Source organism: Balaenoptera ricei, chromosome 3 (assembly GCF_028023285.1).
Source record: "Balaenoptera ricei isolate mBalRic1 chromosome 3, mBalRic1.hap2, whole genome shotgun sequence".
Classification (NCBI taxonomy): domain Eukaryota; kingdom Metazoa; phylum Chordata; class Mammalia; order Artiodactyla; family Balaenopteridae; genus Balaenoptera; species Balaenoptera ricei.
In genome coordinates this window covers 112,853,745-112,871,439 of record NC_082641.1, presented here as the reverse complement: position 1 = coordinate 112,871,439, position 17,695 = coordinate 112,853,745, and the positions used below count along the sequence as shown (strand labels likewise).

The following is a 17,695-nucleotide window of genomic DNA, read 5'->3' as shown; positions in this document are numbered from 1 at the left end:
ACGGGAGACTCAGGGTACACATCTGGCCCTCATATCCTTTTAGTCCACGACCACATGGGTCTGGGGAGCCGTAGAACACAATGGAGCAGGGGAGGGACATGTTGTGGTGGGGAGCTGCCAGGAATCTTCTCCCAGCTTTTCAGCCAGAGGCTGGAGGGCTTCCTGAGTAAGCGTTTAAGAGAAGGTTGAGGAGTGTGGCCCCAACTCCGGGAATCTTCCCAGCTCTGCTGTTAATTCCCTGTGTAACCTCAGGCCAGGCCTCAGTCTTCTCATCTATCACATGGGACCAGTGCCTAGATACTTCAGAGAGAGGCTTCTCAAGTCCCCCACTGCCCTCACCATGGTCTGAGCTCCTTCCAAGGGCACAAGACCTTGCACATATGACCCTGGCAACCCCTCGGCCTCACTTCAGACATTTTCCTTCTGCCCTAGTTGCAGATATGCCAGTTTCCTTCCAGTTTCTCTAACAAGACAGCTCTGGCCTCCAGGTCTCCAAATATGCAGTTTCCTTGCCTTGTCCTTCACCTGGTTCAGCTCACAGCTTAAATACACCGCCCCTGGGAAACCTTCTCTAGCCCTCTGGCCAGACAGGCCTCAGCAATATGCCTGTAGCCCATGTCTCACCCCATGGGTCAAGCGTCACAACACTGAGGGCACCAGCTTCAAGCAGAGGCAAATCGGTCTTCTCTCCAAATGCCCTGCCCTGACCAAAAGGTGGCCTGTTGCTGCCACTCAGGTCTAGGAGCTGCGAATGTCTCCAGACTCAATGCGGGGATGCCGACCCTCCAAGCTCCTGACCATGGTTCTGGAATCCTGTGCCTGTGAGCACTGCACACCTTACCACTCTCCGCTGCCTTCCTGCAGTTGAATGTGTGGCCATAGTGAGTCCTAAGAAGGCTGAGATGTTCCGGCAACACCACCACCAGGAAGCCATCCCTGATACCTCTGTCCCTGCACTGGCACCAATGGCAGCCCCTTGGACACCACTTTCCTTTGTCTTTCCAGATGGTGAGCTCCACGAGGACAGGAAGCCTGTCCATTCAGTCCATGGCAGAGTGCTCGCAGTGCCCGGCACAGAGCCTGGCATCCTGTCTACACTCAATCAGTGCTCGCCGAAGGAACCGACAGATGACAGGGAGCCTGGAAAGGTCGGGCAGCCAGGAAGCTGCCATAGTCCTTGAGGTACACGGTCAGCCCTGACCTCTACATGGCTGTGACCCACCATGACCCAGCACCTGTCCTGGGAAGTGCTGGCCAGAGTGGGTGGTGATTCCAAAGCGCAGTCGAGGCAGCTCAGCTCTTGGGCAGGGGTGGGGCAGTAGCAGGTTCTCAGTCATTGGCTTTGGTGGTGGCCCGGCAGCTCTCCTCTCTCTACTCCAGGCCCAGCCTGATCCATAGGCTGAGCTGGCAGTGGCAGCCCCTGGCTTAAAAATCTCTCCATCCAGCTATTTCTGCTGCATACAATTCAACATTAGAGTACCATTTTCTGGGCTATGCACTGCCTTCCTTAACATGTAAACAGTCCAGGAAGGGCCCTGTTGTCCGGCAATATCCACAACTAATAAGTAAGAACACTGTCAGAGCTTCTTTGACCTTTGATTTCCAGATCTGTTAAATGCATGTGATGGCAAAAGCATAAGACAGAGGGAAAAAACTGTTGGCACAGGGCCTGAATCCTGTCAGACAGGGTCCGGGAGAACAAATACACAGGTCCTCTTCCACCTCTGGGGCAGCTGCCTTCTTCAGAATCGAAATGCAGGCACACAGGGGTTCAGGGAAGCTCGCCAGCTTGGGCCCTTCCTGCCCCAGCACCACCAGCACAGAGCCGCTGGGACTTCTGGTTTGTACCTGTTCACATGCATTTTCCTCCTGAACCACTATGGCCCAGCACTGCCTGAGCGTCCTGTGAACCAGAAAGCTCCCCGAGGGCAGGCCCGATGCCCACTTTGCATCTTTGGCTCCTTGCCTGCCAACACACACCTAGGACCCCAGCAGGCCCCCGCCTGGGCCTACTAACTGGATACAGAGGGTAGGGGTGGGGGCCAGTGGCCCCTGACCCTGTACACATGCCACAACAGGCCCCGAAGATGCACATCCTCCCTGGGACCCAGCCCCTTGAGGGTGTGCACAGGAGGGGTGGCAGCGGCGGGCAGGGGGGGCGCCTACCTCGACACAGATCCTGTTCAATAAGTTTCATCTGCAGGTGGAATATCTGCTCCTGGAGTTTGCAGATGGCGTGTTTCGTTCTCTCGCGCCTTGTCACCATGTAGCACAGATTTCTAACCTGAGGAAACACAAGAGAGGTTTTCCACCTTACTCACAAGCAACCACCCCGACCTCCCAGCTCTGAGGGGCCACCGCTGCCTGACCTGCCCAGGACATCTGGGAATCAATACCCAGGCCCTGAATGCATCCTCAGCCCTGAGCTGCAATACTCTGATCCAAAACATGGGGCCAAGGCTGTGTTTTGGATCAGAGCCAGCAGGGAGAGCATCTGCGGAGCTCAGGCTGTCAACTCTGCCTTCCTCTTCTCGGCCTAAACTTCCGGGCTGAGTCATGCCAGCGCCCAAGGCCCTTCCAACGTGGCTGCCCTGCCCTGTATACACAGTGCCCCAAGGCTTGTCGGGGCCTCGAGAGGTCACCAAGTTCACCCCTTGGCTCCTGTCCAAGGCTTCTTTCCATTGAAGAAACTTCAGCCACAAGCACCCGGGCAAAAACCACCTCCTATCCTGAGACACGAATGACCGGCACATAAGTAGAGAGAGCTCCAGCAGAACAGCTCTGAACGGACAGGCTGTCCCTGATGCACTGGGGTCCAGCCTGCAGCTGACCCGTGTCCACTTGCTGCACTGGCCCTGAGCCGGGCCCACAGCTGCTCTGGTCAAGGGCCCAAGTGCACTCAGCCATATTTGCTCGGCTAGAGACCCAACTCCTCAGGGGGAAGGGCAGGGCCTCTCTGACTCCCTTAGGCCAGCTAGGAGGAGCCCCTTAGGGCCTGGGAGACCAGCTTGCTTAGCCCATGGGACAGGGCCCACCCTGTAGCTGGTCTGGAAGCACCTGAAGGATGGGCCACGTTGCTCCCTGTCCACCCGGCACCTCCCTCTGCCCAGTGTGCCATCCCTCTCCAGCTGCTCCCAGGGTGCATCACACCTCCGGGAACAAGACCAGGCCTCCTCCCCATCAGGACACTGCCTTGCTCTGGCACTGTCTTCAGCTTGGTCACAGTCTCCAGCAGCAACAGGGACAGCTGGCCAGAAAGTGCGGAACTGGAATCCTGGGTCCCGCCAGATTCTACCTCCAGCTGGGTTCCGTCTTCAAGGCTGAGTTCAGTCTTCATATCCTTAAACTGCCTGGGCATGACTTGAGAGTTCCAGAGCCCCTGCCTGTCGTCGTGACCATCACTTCTACTGCCCTGGGGTAGCCGTTATCAGACCTCTCTGCTGGCGTGGGCCCCCTCCTCTCCTTCCTGAGCCTAGTGGTGAAGGAGACCCCGGAACACCTGAACCAGGCTAGCAGGCCTCTGGAGAACAGGTTCTGCACAGACTCTCAGCAGCACTCCGCACCCCAGCCGAGACTGTGAACACCAGGCTCTCCTGTGGCCAGCACCTCCCCAAGGGGCAGCCACCCGGCCCAGCCTGCCCTTGCTCCAGCTCACTGGCACCGTCTGACTTCCTCGCAGATCCTGGACTCCTCCCACATGTCCCTAAGCACAGGCTTGTGTTGGGCCCTGGGCTCAGCTGCGAGCAGTGCCACCAGGGCCCCTTTCTTCTGAGAGCTTGCTGCCCAGCAGAGCAGAGAGATGCTGACCAAGTACTGACCCAGGCAGCCCTGACCCAGACTTGGGGGTGGGGAGAAGGTTCCCTGGAGAAAGGGGCAGATAGGCCAGGTGGGAGGTGATCACAGAGGGGCACAGGCTGAAGACAAGAACCCAGAGTAAGGCCAGGTAGGGGAGAGGAGAGCAAGGCCTTGTGGCTAGAGTGTCAGGCTCTGAGGACTGACTAAGCCAGGTCAGCGGGAACTGTGGAGGGATTTTGGTGGTGGTGGGGACAGGGAGCAGGGATGTGTAAGTGCTGAGACCCAGGAGTCATCCTTAAGGACCCAGCTCCCCCTCATCTGCGCCCACAGCTGATCCATCAGTATGTCCCATCAGTCCTTCCTGGTGAACTTTTTTTTTTTTGGCCGCCCTGCACAGCTTGCGGGATCTTAGTTCCCTGACCAGGGATCGAAGCCGGGCCCATGGCAGTGAAAGCGCAGAGTCCTAACCACTGGACTGGAATACCACAGGGAATTCCCGTTCCTGGTGAACTTGACTCCCTCCCATCCCAACAGCTCCCTCCACCTCCTGGACACCCCCATCATCTTCACCTGGATGGCCAGCTGTTTTCACCTCTCTGCTATCCTGGAGCAATATTCTTGAAATACAAATGTAAATCTTAAAATGTAAATCCTCCTTCCCTTGAAATCTCCAATAGATTCTGCATTGGGTTGAATGGTGCCCTTTCCCAAAATTTATGTCCACCTGGAACCTTGGATGTAATTAGTTAAGATGAGGTCACATTGGATATGAGTGAGCCCTAAATGCAATGACTAATGTCCTTATAAAAGGCCATGTGAAGACATACTGAGAGAATGCCATGTGATGACAGAGACTGGAGTCATGGGTCTACAAGTCACAGAACGCCAAGGGTTGCCAGCAACCACCAGAAGCTAGGAGAGAGGTATGGAGGGTTTCAGCCTCAGAGCCTCTAGGAGGAATCAACCCTGCCAACACCTTGATCTAAAATTTCTGGCCTCTAGAACTGTGAGAAAACAAATTTATGTTGTTTAAAGCCACGGAGTTTGTAGTACTTTGTCGCAGTAGCCCTAGGAAACAGATATAGCTTTCTTCCTGTCACACTTAAAAAAACCAGAGCCACAGCTCAGAGCCTTGCCCAATTTGACCTCCCACTGTCATCTCACAGTCTATGTCCCACGGTTCTCCAAGCTCCAGCCGCAATGCCCTCCAGTCCCCTTCTTTCTGTGTCCAGCCCACTTCTGCCTTGGGGCCTTGATATACATTCAACTCTTGGCCCCAAATAATGCTCTTCAACCCTCTCTTCCCAAGGCTAGACCTCATCCTTCAGGTCTTGGCTCAAATATCACCTCCAGAGGGCATTCCTGTCCACCACATCTAAGCAGCCCAACCTTATTCTCCTCATACCCTGGTCTCTTTCCTCCTGGCAATCATGCGGCCAAGTGCGCATGGGGACAGTAGGGATGAAGAGAGGTGGATGGATTCGTGGCTACTTTGGAGGCCTAAGAACAAACCAGTCAATATATCCAGCCTAAAAACAGATCAGCCAAGGTCTACTTCCTATTAAAATACAGATGTAGTTTCTTTCTTTCTTTTTTTAAATCTTTTCGAAACACTAGAGCAAGGTTTCTCAAGGCAGGCTCAAATGAATTACTGGTCAAGATTACCCCCAAATCCCTGGGGTGGCTGGTTAAAAATACAGATTTGCAGGCTTGGGGGAATATCAAACTCTCTGGAGGCGGGGGCCCTCAAGTATACATCTTACATAGCACCATGGAACCTGAGAACTACTGTCCTAGGCCGAGGGCCTCCAAAGTGAGCTCCATGGGCTGTTGATTTTGACAGCTCATCACAGTATAGGAAGAAAATATTAGAACTTCTAGTGTTGGGGGGTTTTTTGGTCCTATTAGAAATTCTGATTAGGTTTGCTTTTATAATATACCATGGAAGATATAAATGAGATATTAAAAATACAATATATTGGAGGTAAATGCTCAATTTTCTTTCCATGATAAGGGTACCTACATTACACAATCACTAATGTCTGGAGATTCCTGCTATGGAAGATTCTGTGAGAATCCCAATGGTGCCCACATTCTTTGGTTGGTACTTTGGTCACATTGTGACCCCTTATTCCCACTTCACCCTGGAATCATCAATTACTTCTCTAATTTCTCCCAAGATTCTTGGTAATATAGCTACATGTTACTGAATGTTGTAAAATTCCTCTTCCTTGATGGCTTTTGGGGAAAACTATAGATACCACCTTAGAAGCCCACCCAGGCTATCGGACTCCTTACATTGTTTTTTTCTTATTATAAAGGCAAAACGTTCTCTTTAAAAAAAAAAAAAAAATCAAAGAGTACAAAAAAGAATCAAGTGGAAAAGTCCCCCTGAACTAGAGCAGGGATCAGTAATAAAAGCAGGTTTTACTTTTTGATAAAATTGTTTTGATAACAGCAAGTTTTGCAAAGAGAACCTGGATGTGGGCTGAGGCGAGGAGAGGGGCAGGGAGGACTCCCAGCCAGTTATCTTGAGCTAGAATGGACCAGTGTAGGGGGCATTTATGGAGCCTGGGGAGGTTGTGGTGGGGACAGGGCATACTGGGCACGAGATGCTGGAGCTGGGGAGGGAGGTGTGGGCTGGAGCCAGCCTCCTGATGGGGAGTAAAGCTGTGGAGCAGATGCGCAATGAGAGGTCAGACCTAGTGTGGTGAATGACCACTGGGACCAAGGAGGATTCAGAGAGGGAGCAGAACTGGGGTATCGGGGGGAATCTGGTCAGAGCATCCACAGGAAAAGTGTTTCAAGACCAAGGGCATGCTTGACTGTGGCAACCACTGCTGAGAAGGCTGGGGGATGAGGATGGAGAAGCGGGAGATGGAGGCTGTAGGTGGCCCTGGTGGAAGGTTCTGGAATATGGTGGTGGCAGGAACCTAGGCGGAGTGAGAAGCAAAGAAGTAAGAACAGTGAGGGATGACAGAAAAGGAGAGAGTAACGAGGGTGAGAAACCCATGACTAGAGGGACATGCGGAGGGAGGACTTGTTTTTGAAGATGGGAGAAGGTAAAATGAATTCGGACAGTGGAGGAATCCTGGAGACGGAGAAGGGGTGAAGACAAGATAGATACTCCTGTGCTGCGGGGTGTGGGCTGGAAAGAGATCCCTGGGGGGACGGGGAGGGGAGGACATGGGAGAAAAGGGCAGAGAATGGGTACAGAGGGCACCACCGGGCAAGGAGTTGGAGGGTTCTGGTCTGAGGAACAGGAGGTGAGGTCTGCTAAGAGACGGGAGAGCCCTGAGGGAGGGGGGCAGGGGTGGAGACAGGTGGTAATGGGGGGGCCCAGAATGCTGCTGGCTAGTGTCCCAACAAGGCTGGCTGGCAGGCACCCTGGGGGGCTCACCTGCTCACTGCTATAGGATCGCTCCTGGTGGGCTGAGTGCCTCCTACTGGGTGAGGCTCTGCCCGGGGTGTGGCCTTTGCACAGGTGCAAGGGACTGGCAGTGAGCTAATACCACATGGGGTGGGAGTGAAGAAAGCAGGGGACAGTGAAGGAGGAACTGAGCAGGGAGAATGGGAGGCTGTGGTGAAGAAGGGGGATTGGGGATTTGGGGCTACTGACCCGAAGCAGTTGGAGGGGGTGACAGGGTTTGAGTGGGTAGAGGGGCTAATGGGTTGGAAAAAATCCTAGAGTTGGGAGCCATGGGGTTGACAAGCTGGAGGCTGGAGGCCACGGCTGCCCCGGACAAGATAGGCTTTGGTGGGAGGTCAAGGAGACACAACCCAGGCACTGAGGACAGAGTAAACGGGGTGTGACAACTGCCGAGAAAACAGGTGGCGAGTGTGGGGGAGGGCAGAACCTTCCTCTCCTGGAGAGAGCTATGGGGAATGAGGCTGTGGGGAGTTCCTACATGTCCATCCCCTGGGGCGTGTGTGTCTGAGAGCTGCCCCTGCCCTCTCGGCTCCTCTCAGGCCAGGTAAAACCTTCAATAAACTCCTGGTAACCAGATCCAGAGCCACAGGCAGTGAGGCCCCGCGTAGCCCAAACTACCAGCACGGTTGCTAGGGGACACCAGCCGGTGTTTGTTGGGCTGATCGCTGATCATCAGTGCTGCAATTTTTTTGTCAGCTGTGAATAACTCTGGGAGGCTGCAGTGGCCATGCTTTCCTGTGCTGCCTGCCACAGCTGAGGCCTAAGGCTGAAATTTTAGGAAAGCACATCTTCTAGGCTGACCGTAAAATGGGATTTCATGCTGGTGGTAGCATGACCCCTGCTTCTCTCAGCAAAACTCCTGCCTTGGGAGGCAAATCAGTCAGGGAGGATGCGTGATTCCTGGGCCCTAGCACTGGGCCTGCCCTTTCAGTCCTCCCTGGAGCCCACCATCTGAGCAGCCCACCCTTCTAGGAGACAGAACAGCAACAATAACCAGCCCTAACAATGGACGGTAGTGTGCTAAGCTCTGTCCCCCATCTTTCCTGGGATCTAAGGTCAGCTAGATCCTTAGTCCCATTTTACAGGCAAGGAAACTGAAACTCGGAGAAGTAGAAACTATAACTCAGAAGGCACAGAGCTGGAAGTGCTGGAACTGAATGTAGACCCAGGCTACACACAGCCTCAGTCTCAACCCCTGCCTTGAATCCTCGACGGATCCAGCCCAAGCTGGCGTGGTGCCCAGTGACAGGCTGGATACTCTTGACTGTTGGCACAGGGTCATGGTCAGAGACTGGGCCTGCTGGCCAGGCCACCAACAGCCATGGTCTTTGCAGAAAGCCTCCCCCATGGCATAGTTCTCGGCCCTGTTCACTCACTCGAGTCACCAACGCACGGCCGTGAAAAGATCTGAGGCTGGACCAGAGGGGGTCAACTGGCGCATGGCTGTCTGACCTCCTCTCCTCAGCCTGCCAGGGCTGTGTACTCCCTGGCCTTGCACTCAGCTGGTGCCCTTCAGCCCAGCCTGGAGGCTGCTGGAGAAGCAGCATTTTGACAGGGCCCTCCTGAGCCCTAAGAAGCTGCACAGACTCCAAGGCTGGCCCTGCCTCCTCTTCCTGGGGAAGAGTGGACCAACTCACACCTGACTTTGGAGGGCTTTGTGCCTCAACCAAAGGCGTCTGTGAGGAACAGACCCAGGAGCCCCAGAGCTACCTCAGTATCCTAGCCCATGACAACCTCAGCCCCTGGCTTCACCTGTACCAGTTGACAATGGGGTCGGAAGGTCGGGGGACTGATAAGGGGGTACTTTTGCCCAGGAAATGTACAGAATAGAGAATAAGCCAACAACTCTGACAAACTCCTCCCCTATTCAGGCCCCAATTCAACTCAACTCTAGAAAACACACATTCCTCCAAGGCTTTCTTCACCTCTCTGAGCCCCACCTTCCCCATCTGCTCCTTAAGGATGGCACTATCTACCTCTCATCTCTTTTTCCACGATGATGGTTCAATAGGTGAGACCGTCCCCTGACCTCTCCACGCAGCCTAGCCAGGGCCAGACATGTGGGCTGAGCAGCACAGACCAGGGAGGTCAGATGTGCTGAGTCGTTTGGAAACAGGAGGGCTAAAAGCAGGGTGTCTGTACTCAAGACCCTGGGGGTGGAGAATCGAGGGTGGCCTGAGGACAAGTGTGGAAGCAGCTTTGGTCTCGAAGGATTTGTACCTGATGGCCCTGGGAGACAGGAGGCTGGGCTACCCAGGAAGCGGTGACTGCAGTGTAGGTGGCCTTGCTCTCTGTCCTGGCTGGAGCCGTGGACATTTGGTGACCCCCCTGCCCCCCCACCTTCTGACCTGGTGGCAGGCTGGCTGTCAGGCAGTAAGCTCCCTCCCAGGCCAGCAGGGTCATTTCCACGTGACCAGGCCTCAGGGCAGATGCGTGGGGTGCAGGAGGGTGGAGAAGCCGGGTCCAGTTTCAGAGCCTCCACCTCCATGCCCTCCGCCCCGCCCCACACAGCCCACAGCACAACATCTGCTGAATTGCTCTAACCAGACTCGCCAACTGAGACACGCCTAAGCAAAGCAGCTTGCCTTAAGTCACACAAAGCCCCCTTGATGCTTCCACCCCGGCTGTTTCCCAGCATGGCCTGGGGAGCGGGTGGGCATGTGAGTCTGTGTCCCCCTGACATGACCCCTCATACTCCGAATCCTAGAACTGAATGTCCCCCAGAGGAGAGGCCAGAACAGCACTTGGGGTTCAGAGGACTGGATCAAGGACTTGGAACACCCTGCTTCATCCTTGGGGTGCCCCCAACTTGGGGGGTGGTACTTTATCAGCTGGAGGAGTCAGGGGAGGGGTACCAAAAAAGCCAAGTTCCACAGAAGGCAGGATCCTTTCCCCTTCTTTCTGGGAGGAACAGCAGGCATTAGAGGCTTTGGGGGGCCTCCATGCTCTAGGAAAGCAACTCTCACTGGTCCCCAACCTCCACGGCCCAGCCCAAAACCGAGGTGTCTGCACATCTTCCACATCTCACTCAGCCCCCAAAGCGATGCGCCTGGACCAAGGCAAGATCACCTGCCTCCCAGGGCACAGCTGAGGGCTTTTGGCCAACCCACTCACTCCATCTGGGCCCTGTGATTCCACCTCCAGGGTGAGCGTTTGGAACCTGCAACCACAGCAGGACAGTCCCAGCTTAAAACACTTCTGCAGCTTCCAGACACACTTTGGTCCACCCACCCAGCCCCATCCTTCCACTCCACACAGGCCGCTGCTGGTCTCCAGCCCACCCTCACACCCCTGTGCTTCTGCTCACACTGTTCCCTCTATCCAGCACCCCCAGGAGCTGCACTCACACCTGTCTTCCCTGCTTTGGCCCAGCACGTGCTTATTACACTGATTCAACTCACTTGTGATTCCCAGTTCCTCCCCTGCCTCCGGCTCCAAGCAAAGCACGTGTGTTGGGACCAGGCAGGGCCCACAGAGACCACTAGGAGTCAGAAGCTTGGGTCCTTGCCCCAGCCCTGGTGTTTCCCAGACTCACAGTCCTGGCAGGGCCCCCACCCTTCACCAGGTCTGCAAAAGGGCTGGGACAAGAGGGACTCAGAGACCCCAGAGCTGGATCCTCCCCTGTTCTACAAACTCTCAGTTACCCCAACCCTGTCTGAGAGCGGGAGGCCCTCAGCGCCTTGGCCAGAGCTCACAATTTGAATCCTGGTGAACCATGGCTGCTCCAGGGCAGCGAGGGAGGGGTGGAAAGGCCTCCTGGGCTGCCCACCGGGCAGGCGGGTTGGGGGGCGGCAGGGGGACTCACTCTCTCCAGGTCCTGCCGCAGGTGCGTGAAGAGCTTCAGGCGGCGGTAGAGGACGTCCTGCTCCTGCTGGGCCAGGTTGTCCACCTCGTCGGTCTTGGGCGTCAGCAGTGGCTGGTTGGCGTTGGCTTTCCTCTTCAGCTTCCAGTACTGGTAGATGAAGTCGACCAGCGCCTCAGCCAGGTCCAGGCGCTCGGCCACCTCGGCCGGCTCCACCAGCTCATAGAAGTCTTCCTCCAGCTGCTGCAGCCGTTGCTTGCGCAGGGTCACCTTCTCCAGGTCCTCGCTGGCTGGGCTGGGCTCCACGGGTTCGGACGTGGTTTCACCCCGTGGGCCCCCATCACTGTGCTCCTGGCAGAACGACTTGAACTTGACCTCGTCGTTGTCTGCTAATATAGTCCTCATTTCCAGGCTGTGGTCAAAGGCGCATGTGACGTGGAATGCCGTGACGCAGGAAGGCATGGAACACTGCAGGGAGAGGAAGGGCAGGGTGAGGTATGAAGGGAGCCCTGGTGGGAGGGAAGAAGAATGTGGGGCATCCCCCAGGGTTACACTGAGAATGCAGAATGCTGGTGAGACCCTAAACAAAATGGCACGGGCTGCCAACATCCTGCAGGTTGTGGAGGGAGTCATGGAAGATGGGAAGGGGGAGCTCTGGGGGAGCTGGACAGCATCACGTACCCTGGGGAAGTCAACAATCAGATGACTGACAACCCCTCTGGGGACAAGCTGCATTTCTGTGCGGACAATGCCTTTGGATCTGAGGCATCAAAAGAAAGAGGCTGTTGATGGGTCCCTGCCTCCTCTACTCCTGCAGTGTCATCTAAGACGGGGAGTTATGCCCCTCCCTTGTCCTCTGGGAAGAGGGGCTAGAGTTGGGTCCCTTCCTTCTTCTCCTGTCCAGGCAGTTAGGGCCAACTCAGGGCCTGGGTTACCTGGGATGATGGCTGTGGGCAGCTGACAACTGTTTCAGCAATAACCCATCGAAATATTAGTGGCCGTTTACACTGCACTCACAAACTCTGAAAGTATTATAAATGGGTAGAGGTACATCTAGTGTTTACAATGACAACTGTTCCTGAAGAGACAAGGGAGAGAAAGGATGACCCTCCCACTTCCCAACCTATAGGCCAGGAGCATCAATATCACGTGGGAGCTTGCTAGAAATATGCAAATTCTCAGCCCCACCTACAGATCTACAGAATCAGGACCTCTGGCGGGTAGGCCAAGCAATCTGTGTTTTAACAAGTCCTCTGGGTAATAGTGATGAGCCCTAGAATTTGGGAACCGTTACTGGCAACAAACTAACACAGCCCTGCCCTGTGTAGGGAGAGCCTGTTAGCTTAGTTGGAGGAAAAGTTTGATTCTTAGCCCTCTCACATGTCAAGCTTGACATCAGAAGAGAGGTCAACGTATTTATTCAGCCCACAGACCCTTGCTCGTGGGGAAAGCCCCCTCAGTACTGTAACGGGGTGGTGAGCCTGGCTCCCCAGGCCTGTGCCCCGTGCCTAGTGGAACTAGGGATGGAGGAGTGCCTGGCAGGTGGGGTGCCGACTCTGGTCCCTGTCCGAGGCGCATCAGTGCTTCTGTCTGTAGCACCATGGGGCAGGTGGAGGGTGCTGGCAGTGGCCTGTTTTACAGGGTGTCCCAGACACACCCCTCTGTGTAGCTGGCTCCTACATGGGCTCCCGGGCAGCAGCGGGGTGAAGGGGCTGTGTACCTGGATGCAGGTGCCCGTGCACTCCTTGCAGAGGCTGCAGGACAGAGCCCAGCGGCTGGCTGGGATATGCGAGATCTTGGTGATGGGCTCCATCTTCTCGGGGCACCCGATGCTGACCTGGGGCAGGACACAGGGAGCTGCATCAGGCCTCTCATCCCCAGCCTGCCTCCAGGGATCACCTAAATGGGGGACCCGTCTGCTGAAACCAGGCGGTGAGCAGACACGGCAGTGGGAGAGTCCCAAGTCCTTCCTGGCTTCCCAAGTTGACCATGGAGTGAGTGTTAGTGTGTGCTCTATAGCGGCCAGGCTTAAACCGTGACTGGGAGAGTGCGCTTCCGTGTGTGTAACTGACTGAGTGTATGTGTGCCTGTGACTATGTGAGTCTCAAGACAGAGATGCTTCCATGTGCAGATGAATACATGCAAGGTCCCCCTCTCTTCTGTACCTCAGGCCTTTGTTAATAGCATCTTCAGAGTTCTTATTAGAACTTGAATTTATTTTACTTATTTTTCTGGGTGGTGACTATAGGTCCCCACGGTAGGATCTCTTCCTGGGGACCTCCAAGGCTTTCCTGGCCAAGGGGGATGTGCCTTTGTTTAGCCCCTCCTATGGAGACAGGGCTATAATCATGCCCGTCTCCTGGGCACAGCCCACTCCTCAGCCCCAGAGGCAGGGTACATTTGCCTTCCTACTGCCCATGCCTAAGGAGGGAAAAAGGGCCCCTGTCCAGAGATCCTGAACCAAAGAGCCCCCATGGTAGGTCCTTGTTGATCCTCTGTGTCCCTGCTGTGCCCAGACCGGGTATACTCAGAGGTAGTCCCAGACTTCAAGATGCTGATGTGGCAGCAAGTGACTACTGCTGACATAACCACTATGATCACAGAAACCTGTGATGTGGGTCCCAGCAAGGACTTTCAGACTGCGAGCCCAGGAAGGGGAGGGGCCACCTGCTGACAGGGCCACCTGGCTTGCTTCCGGGCACAGGCAGCATTGGAGTGGGGCCTCATTCTGGGTCAGGGCACACAGCAGGGAGAGGGCTGAAACGCCAGTGAATGTCAGCATTTCACATTTCAAATAAGACAGGAGCCCAGGGCCTCTGCTAACTCACTGTGGGCCCAGCCCATCGTCCATGGTTCCCGCCCCCCAGCCTAGACTCAGACCTGGGCCCACCTCCCCCCATTCCAGCCACAGCCCTACTCTCCGATTTTAATCAGGCTCCCCACCTGATTTCCTTTTAGGTCATTTGGCTTATTTTCGTTTTAAAAAAAGCACTTGACTTTGGTTGGGACCACCGCCTAGATTTGGGTAGACCCACAACCTACTTTCCCCTAGAGTCGGCTGCCTGACTTCTGTCCAGCTCTCACACCTACCACCTGGATCTCCCAGTGGCTCATAATCCCATTTTCCCATGGAAACAGCCACCCAAGTTCTGCCTAGGTCCATGGGTGAAGTTCCCTGTGGGCTGCTGCCTGAGCTCTTCCCAGGCTCGACACCTGAGATCCGCCATTTAACGTGGCCCATCACCTTCTTTTCCTAGTGCTCTGCCGTCGGGGTTCTGAGTTCTGTTCAGACCCACTTCCCCATGGCTGTGCCCCAGGGCCGCCCCAGCCCCACATCTGCCCACCTCAGGAATCCACAGAGCGCAGCTGACGTGCACCCACTTGGTCCCACTTCTAGTGGGCTTCAAGGCTCCTCCTCGCTTGGGGCAGAGCAGGCACTTCGGCTGGACACCCAGGGCACACGTCCGGCACAACCAGCTGCCCGTGGGCACCTTGAGGATCCCGTAGCATGCCTGGGGAGACAGCAGGGTGGTCACAGGTCAGAGGCATTGGCCAATCCGCGTCTGGTCAGCATTCGGCTACAAATAGTCCTAGCCCCAGCCCAAGCTAGGAGCTGCAGAGTGACACTGCTACTCATCTCTGCCAAAGAGATCTCCTAAGGGACTATAATGCAAGGGCTCCAGGGATTCTCTTTGCGTGGGTTGTGCGCTGAAATTTCACCATCTCACAGTCTTCTGTGAAAGGGCTCAGCTCTGCCCTCTGCTGGGAGGACAGTCACTTCAGCAGAGGTTCCTAATCAGTGATGGATTTCAGGGGCATCCATGAACTCCCTTAAATTGAATACAAATTTGGGTATGTATGCTGCCTGAGGACAAGGCCCAGAGCTTTCATCTTTTTTCACAGGTATCTGTGATTGGGCACCCTTCTGGTAATGCCCAGGGCTTATGGACCTAAGAGCTGCTGGGTATAAGGGACGTAGATGAATGAGGAGGGTGGTGCACTGCCTACCAACCTGCCAGCCAGGTGAAGCCCTTTTAAGCTCCCCGGGTGCTATTCCAGCAGAAGTGGGTAAGGGAGGGCCTCAAAGTCAGGGCCAGAGTGGGTCCACTGGGTTCCAGTCAGGTCTTCTACATCTTCTACAAACAAGGCCCAGAGATGCCCCAGACCTAGAGCCTTGGGGCCCAAGATCAAGAGGGGAGCCTAGTCAGGCGGCACCTGGTTTGTAATACCAATAATGTTAACAAACACGAACAACTCTTACCATACCGTTCTAACCAAATGACTCATAGCAAAGAACTTAATCCTCACAACAACTTACTTTTATTTACACTTGAGGAAACAGAGGCTCAGAGAGATTAAGAAACTTACCCAAAATCAAATAGCTTGAAAAGGGCAGAGCCATGGTTTGAAACCAGGTGGCCTGGCTCCAGGCTCTGCCCTCAGTCACTACACCGTGCTGCCTCGTTGTAAGTTCAGGATGGTGAGGAGCAGAGGAGGAGCGGGTAGGGTGTTCAGTGGGGGGAATCTGAGGGACGCCGGCAGGAAAGGACAGAAAGACCATCCAATGGGCGTTACTCAAATCTGGCTGAGGGGGCTGAGCCGAGGGGCCCTGGGTATCCCTGGCACCACGGGCACTCACGCCATTCCCTTCCACCCCCTCGCCCTCCTTCTTAGGGGCCCGTGCCCACAGTGCTGCTGCACCCCTACAGCCAGGGTGACCGGGTCAGGCAGGGGCCTGCCCGCACAGCATGGTGACGGCGATGGGGGCTGCCTACCTGGTGCACGCAGACGTTGCATTTGTCGCAGAAGACCATCTCGTTGCCATCTTCACCCTCGGGAGAGCGGCACACGTCACAGACGACATCCTCATCATACTCGATGCCCAGCCCCTCCTGCGTCTCGATGGCCCGCGCCATGTTCTGGTGGCACAGAGTCTCCAGCTCCTCCAGCACGCGCTCGAGCGTCAGCTCATCCAGCTCTGGCCTCTCTGTGAGGACAGCAGGGCAGGGTGTCAGGAGCCTGGCCTCTCAGGGCAGATGTACAGGAGGGTTTCCACCCATTCACTGGTTGCACTATCTCAGGACCCCAGCTCCATGGTCCAAAAACTGACTGGGCTGGACCACGCAACCTCAAAGGCCCCCGGGGCCTGGTGTGGTGTTGTGACTTCAGACCCTGCTTGTGACCACACACATGCTTGTGTACACACAGATACCATGGAAGTGTCTCTGGGATGCAGCCGGCTCCGTGGGGAACCCACTGCTTGAGCTATGTGTATGGGGGGACCTGGGAAGGTGGCTGAATATGGCAGAGCTGGCCCTTCTTGGGACGTGGTAGGCTCCAGCCAGAAGGCCCATACCAACTGACCCTGGCCCCATTTGTAATCCTAGACTCCCAGGGCTCACTCAATCTTCATGCAACAGTCACACTTACTACAATATTCCCCCAAACCGTATAAATGACATGCTATTATTGCCTCCATCTGAGAGCTACAGAAATTGAAGCACACTAATCAGTAATGCAGCAGGGACTCTCCCCCCAGACCTGTGAAGTGCCAAAGACCAGTGATGGCCACTGCCCTTCTGAGGGTGAGGATGTTGGGGTTCAGAAGAAAACCCTCCTTGGCCTGCCCCCACCCCATTCTCAGCTGGCGGGTCACCTACCCATCTCCTTGAGCTCCGAGTTGATGAGTTCCAGCCAGTAGGCGTCAATCTCGTCCAGGTCATAGCGGCTGCCCCCTGGCCAATCAGGCTGGGAGCCCTCACCAAGTTCGGAGCCGCTAGGGGACACCTGGGTAGGGGGGCCTTCCAATGGTGGAAGAATCCTAGGAAATCAAGAGAAGGTGTGAGGGGAGGGTGCCCTCAGCCTGCTACTCTTGCTGCGTCTGGGGGCCTTTAGTAAGTTGGCCAGCATGGCTGAGGAGCTAGTGGGCAAGTGAGGAGTGAGACTTCGATGCCGAGCAGGGCCCACCTCCTTCCATTCCCTCCTCCCACCTGCCCACCCTGCAGAGGCTGTAGGAGGCATTCCAAGTGCTGTCCTGGGCAATGCCCAGTGCCAGCCACTCTGGGACCAGGAGGATAGAGCCAGCTGGCCTCCAGGTCCTTCAGCATACCCCTCAAAGCTGGGGAGAGGCCAGGGATTGTTCCCAGGCCCTCAAAAGCTCTGGCCCCTCCTCCACCAATAGCCTCAGGGGCACTGAGGCCAGGGCTCCTCTGGGGTGAAGAGGATGCACCTGCTACAGTCTCAGGGTCACACTCCAGGTCAGCCCACCCTCAGGCCATGGCTGTGCCTCTGAGGCAGCTTGGAAGTGCCCTGACTGCAGGGTGAGGTCTCCAAGCCCAGCTCCACCACTTAATGGGTGACTCTGGGTAAGCCACTTAGCTTCTCTGTGCCCCAGAAAATGGGCTAATGATAACAGCACCTACCGTCTACAGTTGGCATGAGGATTAAATGGATGAATACATGTAGAGCTCTTAGAACTGTGCCTGGCATGTAGTAAGCACTGTATGTGTGTGAGTGTGTATTTTAAGATATACATTTCGCTTCTTCTGAAATGGTATATGAGGGTGTTTTGCCTTTTGGGAGAGCACAGCTTCCTCTCCTGGATCAGCTGTGTGCTGCCCCTCAGGTCCTGATGCCAGTTCAGAATGCCGGCTCTTCCCACCCCCTAC

The 17,695-nt window shown here is 55.5% G+C and overlaps 1 protein-coding gene across 12 annotated transcripts in view; it reads right to left on the bottom strand.

Annotated features, from left to right (window-relative positions):
* Window positions 1-17,695, bottom strand: part of JADE2 (jade family PHD finger 2) — a 51,419-nt gene that overhangs the window by 6,604 nt on the left and 27,120 nt on the right. For all 12 annotated transcript variants that reach the window (XM_059917098.1, XM_059917103.1, XM_059917097.1 and 9 more), the window contains 6 exons: window positions 16,688-16,848; window positions 15,803-16,014; window positions 14,372-14,539; window positions 12,748-12,864; window positions 11,031-11,495; window positions 2,167-2,284 (listed from right to left, as the gene is read on the bottom strand). In XM_059917098.1, coding sequence (XP_059773081.1) covers window positions 2,167-2,284; window positions 11,031-11,495; window positions 12,748-12,864; window positions 14,372-14,539; window positions 15,803-16,014; window positions 16,688-16,848 — 1,241 coding nt within the window. The remainder of the gene's footprint in view (window positions 1-2,166; window positions 2,285-11,030; window positions 11,496-12,747; window positions 12,865-14,371; window positions 14,540-15,802; window positions 16,015-16,687; window positions 16,849-17,695) is intronic.